The sequence below is a fragment of the Taurulus bubalis genome (assembly GCF_910589615.1).
Source record: "Taurulus bubalis genome assembly, chromosome: 3".
Lineage (NCBI taxonomy): Eukaryota > Metazoa > Chordata > Actinopteri > Perciformes > Cottidae > Taurulus > Taurulus bubalis.
The window spans coordinates 37,237,678-37,245,177 of NC_136591.1; the positions used below are offsets into that span (position 1 = coordinate 37,237,678).

Below are 7,500 nucleotides of genomic sequence, written 5' to 3' on the forward strand. Positions count from 1 at the left end.
CGTCTCTTGCAACTTTTAATTGAGCAACCTTCTGCATAACCTGCGCTCTTGTTTTGAAAAGCAGGCTGAATGTGGAGGATTGCACCTTAAGGCTGTTTTTCTGGAGGATTTACATACATTACATACAATCTTTTCTTCACAGTAATCCACTGGCATGTTGGCTGCAGCTGAACATGCTTCATGTATACACATACATTACGGGTGTCTCTCATGCACACGTGTATGAATATATATTATGTTTTTGAAGTTTTTGTTTAGCTTTAATTTTGTTTCTGCTTGTCTCTGCTTGTTGTCAATGTACTTAGGCTACGCGTACTGCTGTATATTAATGTATTAGAATAATTAAACAACACATAGAGCATGAACACATTTTCTTTCCTCATTTCTTGGATTATATTTTTGTTTATATTGGTCGTCTTTCTTTCGCACTTGAGTTCAGTTTTAGAGCTTTAATGCTTTTTCATTTATGATTTTTTATTAATTTCTTCTACTTTTTATAAATGTACTTAAACTACACTCACTGCGTATTAATGACGGGCAAATACATGCTACATGAAACAAACACTACTAGTTATAGTATTAAGAAGTATGAAGAAATATGCATTTACAATTTTTCAATCTCTACTTTTCCTTAAATTGCCCAAATAAATGTAAATTTGAACGTCTACGACTCCAGAAGAAGCTTGTGTGACGAGATCAGTATGTTTTTCATCTTTTTATGTATCAACATTTGAAGTCTCCAAACTTCTGTCACAACCCCGCCACAATAAAAGACACAAGAACCGATGCTGCTTAGTGTTCTTTACTTATTCACACGGCTCCTAAAAATGAGATCCAGAATCTTTTGACGTGACCGACAAAGTCGTTGAGTCACCTTCAAACATTGAGTCAAAATGTTTGAATATAATAAATGATGCAAACCTGCTGTTGTCCCAAATAAAACGCAGGTTCTGACTCACGCCTGCGGCCTAAAAACATTACAAACATTCATAAGAATAAAAAAAAAACAAGTCATTTACTCAGCATAACTGTTCTCTGATGTCAGCAGATGTGTGTGTGTGTGTGTGTGTCTAATATAATCTTGTAAAACGTTCCCAGAGGGAGAGACAGAACGAGCCCTCCATTAGCTCCAACAAAGGAGAAATTCTAAAACAATGCAGTCTTTTATTTCCTATAAATGTTCCTCTTCCCTCTGCTTCTGGCCGGCTGCCATGTGCTTCTGCTCCGCTAGGCGGCAGCATTGGGCCGCCTTCAGAGAGCGAGAGCGGCCCGCTGAAAAGAAGGGAAGAGGAAGAGGAAGACTTGGAGAAATAAACCACAAAAAAGAAGCAGAAATCCTGTTGAGACTTCTTCCTTTATTCTGAGCGGAAAGAAGGGATGAAGGGAGGAAAGGGAGCGAGAGAGGGAGGAAGAGAGGGAGGAAGGAGACAAGTAGAGGGGACGCTGTTTTACAGGTGTGTGTGTGTGTGTGTGTGTGTGTGTGTGTGTGTGTGTGTGTGTGTGTGTGTGTGTGTGTGTGTGTGTGTGTGTTACGTAACGGCCGGTAAGATCCCTGATCACAGTCAGAGGACCTAATTGAAGCCAGTCGTTTGGGAATGTCGGTGGCGCAGCAGCAGAACATCCCCGTGACTTCCTCCAGCTGATCGATCAGATCCCTTTAGTGAAGACTGAGGACGGGACCCGGACCCGGACACGTGAACCACAGCGGGACGGGACGGGAGCTATAGGGGTCGAATCCCACGTGACCTTTTCGGGTTATGACGCTCGGGCCGGTCGGGTCACAAGAGGTGAAGTCTTTATTTGATTCAGGAGGAAGTAGAGAGAGGGGAGTGATGGGATGTGAACCCATGATGAGGGGACATCTCAGAGAATGTCTTGAATCAAAAGGCTCTGAGAGCTTATTAGACATAATAAAATCATAGAGAGACACAATGAAAAGGTGAGTGGAGGAGGAGACATGGAAGGAGGGAAGGGAGGAAAAGAAAATTAAACTGATTTGAGCCATTTGGCACAACATCCTTCCGCAACCAAACGATGTAAACGTGGGTCCAGACGGACCCGGCTCGTGTCCCATGATGCACCTGGAAACCAGCACGGGAGAAAACACTGAGATATTGCGCTAAAGAAACTACTTTTACGCGCGAAACTCCGCGCGTAAAAGCGCGTCGCGGCTCCGCTGGCAGATGTCAGTTATCCCGTTACAGCGGCAACTAAACTTTATTTTAATTATATATAATGGCATTAGTTATTGGTTCTAATGACTCTATAGACGGTAATAAACGTGTTGCATTGTTTCAGTCTGCAGGTGATTAGTTCAAGAGTGCGCACGTCCTGCACGGAGACACACAAGTGCAGAGCCCCGTCTCCCTCTCTCTCTCTCTCTCTCTCTCTCTCTCTCTCTCTCTCTCTCTCTCCCTCCCTCTCTCTGGCGCTCGGCCAGCTCCAGCACGCTCCAAGCCTCCTCTCCTCTTGCGCCGCTTGCCGCTCACTTTACACCACCCCTCCTTCTGAAGAGAGAGAGAGAGAGAGAGAGAGAGAGAGAGAGAGAGAGAGAGAGAGAGGAAGGAGGAGGGGGGCGGGGCGGATAGAGAGGAGGAGAGAGAGGGGGGGATGGGGGGGAGGGGGGGTCCTCCAGGAGCCGAAGGAGGTGGAGCAGAGGGGAGGGATGGAGGGAGGAAGGGGAAAGAGAGGGGAGTCACTAGCCGACGGGAGCCCTTGGCCGCCTATTCGCCTTCCAGTTGCCTCCGCGCTATATAAACACTCATTGGTGCCTCTGGCTCGACGCACACACACACACACACACTCTTTACGCACGCATCCCCACACACACACACACACACACACACACACACTGAGGGTGACTTGTATAGGCAGCCAGAAGAGAGAGAGAGAGTGAGAGAGAGAGAGAGAGAGAGAGAGAGAGGAGGCTCAGAAACAGAAAGGTACACAGAGAAGAGAGTGGACATAAAGTGAGAGCAGCAGAAGGAGGACGGTGGCTGAGCATCTCCTGCGCACCTTTTCATCCACGGATCTTACAAGTCGACACTTTACTTTCTCCTCCTCGTGTTTGCTCCCAGTGAGAGATTACAACTTTTGTTTTTGGTAAAGAGGCTTTTTCTTCTTCTTCTTCTTCTCATTTGATATTGTTTTGGGGGAGTTGAGAGAGACGCGACTTTCTGGAAGAGTTTTCGTTCATTTCCCCACAAAAAGAATCCAAAGTCTTTCCATCTCCCACAGGAGAAGTTTTACAAAGTAAAAGCCCTTGTTGTAGTTCCAGGGCTCGGCTTCACTTTTTTTTTCTCCACGTGTCCCACGGTGTCCCGGCTTCTGACATAAACGTGTCACCTTGAGACTTTTTTGAGTTTTTTTTGTCACTTGCCTTCAAGTTTCAGATTTTTTTTTTTCAAACACCCCAAAAAAAAACTTCATTTGAAGTCACTGACCCACAACTGGGACCAACCATGAGATCCCAAACGTCAGGACAGTCCCCAGCCCCGCGTGCTTGTTGTTCTAAATGCTTAAATTAAAGCAAAGTGAGTTTTAATGCTTTGATTTGTCTCGCTCTACAAGCTGAGCTGTGACACTGAAGACACGCAGGGAGCCGCAGCACTGCTCACCTGTAGCATCTCCTCCGCGCGGCCGACACTTTGAGTTGCACTTTTACGCACGGAAACGCCACTCTGTGACTATTTTTTTTAAAATAGAGAGACATCCAGTCTACTTGAAAGACAGACTCTCACCTCACACAGTTCATTCATTCTGAAAACACAACCGCCTCGGCTTTGGAGTGCGTAAAGGAGCATTGCGCTTTTACGCAACAAAAAAACCCCCCAAAACTTTGAAAATCCTCCCGGGGATCCAGATCTACTTCTTTTTTTTTGTTTGTCGCGAGGACAAAAGTTCAAATAAACTCTCGCGCAACTTTTTGAAGTCCCCCCGCAGAGCTCCAGAGCTCCAGAGCGCGCGCCGGGCTCTCCATCACCACCACCACCACCACCATGCTGTTCGACACGTTCGACCTGGTCTCGGCTCTGGCCACGCTGGCCGCCTGCCTGGTGTCCATGGCGCTGCTGCTCGCCGTGTCCCAGCAGCTGTGGCAGCTCCGGTGGACGGCCACGCGGGATAAGAACTGCAAGCTGCCGATGCCCAAAGGCTCCATGGGCTTCCCCTTCATCGGAGAGACGTGCCACTGGCTGCTGCAGGTAAGCGGAGGGAGGGCTCGGTGGAGCGCGACGCGGCGTCTGGGTCCCCGGTGTCTGCGCGTGATGAAATCAGTCTTATCTGCTGCTTTATTTTAAAGATTCTTTCTTTCTTTTCAGACTTTAAAAAAAAGCCAAAACGTTTTATAGCACTTCGCGATCTGAGTTCATTCATCACTATTGTTCACTTTTGGCAGTGCGCGCGCTGCTTCAGCTCCTGCAGAGTTATTCTGCAGCGGGATCATCCTGACGTCCGGCAGGCAGTGTGCACTCTGCACGCACATTGGTTTTCCATCAACTGACGCAAACGCCAATTTGTGCATCATTTTACAGTTTAAAAAAAAATAAATGTGGCTCCGCATCCTTATGCAGCGCGTAATAGATCTACTCATATTGGCTCATCTCTACTTCCCTGTAAGAGAATGCCTCTCGAGGAACATTTCAGCTGGTTCATCCTCATGTTGCGCGCCTGTGGTGCGCACAGAGCGAGCTCCAGCCCGCCGGCAGCCACACACACACACACACACACACACACACTCACACAGACACACACACGCACACACGAGCATCAAAGACTTCCACTTCACTTTTGATTAGTTTATTGCGCTGCAATCTCTCCGTGGCGGCTCCTTCAGGGCTTTGCGTTATCACTATCATCTCAGACGGGAGCGCGCCGCGGCGGCAGACACAGCGCGGAGAGGTGGAGCTGCGGTCCGGCGGATCGATATCTATCTGATACGCTGGCAACTCAGTGGCGGCGGGTGTGTGTCTGTGTGTGTGTGTCAAAGTGAAGAATATGAAGATTTGAGATTTCAAATGAAAGTGCAATGTTTTAAATGCTAAAAAAAAATAAAAAAATGACAAGAATGTGATTCGTTTTTGGAAGTTTGTGCAAAGAGAGAGAGAGAGAGAGAGAGAGAGAGAGAGAGAGAGAGAGGAGGGGAGAGAAAGAGACGCTCTGTGGGTGAAAGGGGTTGAGGTGAGGGTAAAGTGCACACCTCGCACTCCCTCTTTTCTTTTCCTCCTCCTCCTCCTCCTCCTCTTCCTCCTCCTCCTCCTCCTCCTCCTCCTCCTCGGGAGGACCCACGCGCTGCCGCTCCGCCCCCCTGCGGGCTCAGCCGAAAGAGAAAATAAAAAGTTCCCAGCATGCTTGTCAGAAATCACTCGCGGACTGAGATTCCTCCTCCCCCCTTAAGTTGATCGACAGGCGTAAAAGTTGCATCATGTGACGCGCATGCGTGGATGGGGACCTTCTGAAAGCCCTCAGTATTGATCACGTGTTGGTGAGGAGACGTGAGGAAACTGAGCTTCTGCGAAGCATATGTGCTCCTGATCAATCAGGAACATGAAGTCCCACAATCCTTTGCGTCTGAATTGGCGCTTAGCTTTGATGTTTCGGAGGGGAAAACGACATTTTCTATGAGCTCGCGCGAGTGTGGCGGGTCCCGCAGCGCGCGAACTGAGGGGAGCACGCCGATAGAAGAGGACACACACACACACACACACACACACACACACACACACACACACACACACACACAGAAAAACAACCCCAAAAAGAGAAGCATGTGGGGGTGGAGGGCTTGACATGCGGAGGCTCGTTGGCCGCGCGCGGGGCTTGAACTCGCGCTGCTCCTCTCCGTTACATCTGACACCGAGTGAGACGCGTTCCCGGAATGCAACCGAGGACCGCGGCCAAGTTTATGGCGCGGGAGGGGAGGTGAGGGTGAGGGGCATGTCAGTCAGATGGAGGAATGAAAGGCTGAGTGTGTGCTGCTATACTTATGAGGACCAAATGGTCCCAACAAAACCTGGAGGAGAGGAGTCCTCTGGAATCACCTGACCTCAAGGTGAAGTTTAGGAAGGGGAGGCAGCCAATGAAACGCCTCGCTGCAGCCGAGCTGATGGGGGACCAGTCGTGTGTGTGTGTGTGTGTGTGTGTGTGTGTGTGTGAGATCAGGAACTGAACAGTATTTGATTAAATTGAGGAAGTTTAAAGGCAGATGTTGTTGTAAAATGGTGTTGATTAAGAGCGTCAGAAGAAGAGAACAAACAGAGATGAACACTTTCATGTCCGACGAAGCGCGAAACGACGAACACAGGAAGGCGTTCCTGAAAATACAAGTGCAAGTCTTGCAGATATTGTTATTTTTGAGAGACAACAAAAAGAGAGCGAGAGAGATTGTGCAGATCCAGAAAGATTTCGGTGACTTTGTTGTCAATTTAAATGAATATATTGAACCGGTTAGCAAACAGTTGCTAGCTTGCGAGGTCTCTTTTAGCTCCGTTTTTGGTCCCCACCACTCGTCTTCAGCTGCTAAATGCGACCAGCTAGCCTCAACTTTTGCCTGTCTGCTGTTTGCTGCTGAGCAGGTAGGGCATTGGCTTTTTTTGTTGTTGTTTTTTTCCAGCTTTCTCTTTGACAACAGCTGTCCGCTGTCGGCTAGAAACGAGAGAGAGTGAACCCGAAACGGCAAAAAAGCTACGAGTCGGACATTTGCGCGTGTCGTTCTCACGCCGACGGTTGACACAGTACAAATAAAGGGTACAAAATACCCCAAAAATACTTTATTTTCTTGCATCTTAAGAAAAAGACCATCTCAAGTTTCACGGTCTTCTTTTCTTTACTCGCATTCTCTTTTGTTCTTTCACTCCGGCTCCAGGTTTCCAACATAAACACTCTTCCTGACTACATGCGAGTGTATATACATGCATATATACATATATACATACACATGCGGTACATGTTTAACCAGACACACGCGCACAACAGAAGCACATTTCATGACGGATCCATTTTAAAGCGATCTGCAGTTTGAAATAGTTTTACTCTGCCAAAGACCTGTCTGCTCTTATTAGGAGCTGGAGCTTTCTGCCAAGCAGGAGCGCTACACACACACACACACACACACACACACACACACACACACACACACACACACACACACACACCTGGATATAAACACTACGCTCTCCGTACAGGTGCACAGGCGTATTAACACAAAGTAATGACATCCCCAATGTCTAAAATCACAACGTTAAAAAGTGATTCATAAACACACTTTTTTTGCACGATAAAATGTGTGTTTTCGAGCGGTAACCGCATGCTAATTTGCACAAATTTTGCTCTTTGATTTATAGGTTAATTATGCTGTATAAAGTTAAGGTTATAGATACTTCTTAGCAGTCCGCAAAGTGATGCATCTATTTGTTTCTGTATTTCCCGTGGCACCAGGGTCGAAGTACACTTTGCTACATAAACAATACATGCTAAAGATTTTTCGGACTTAAAAAAAATTAA

General features: G+C 47.3%; 1 protein-coding gene across 1 annotated transcript in view; it reads left to right on the plus strand.

Moving 5' to 3' along the window:
* Positions 1-3,998: 3,998 nt before the first annotated feature.
* Positions 3,999-7,500, plus strand: part of cyp26b1 (cytochrome P450, family 26, subfamily b, polypeptide 1) — a gene marked incomplete at both ends in the record, with an annotated part of 28,141 nt that continues 24,639 nt past the window's right edge. The window contains one exon of the mRNA XM_079215925.1: positions 3,999-4,202. Coding sequence (XP_079072051.1) covers positions 3,999-4,202 — 204 coding nt within the window. The remainder of the gene's footprint in view (positions 4,203-7,500) is intronic.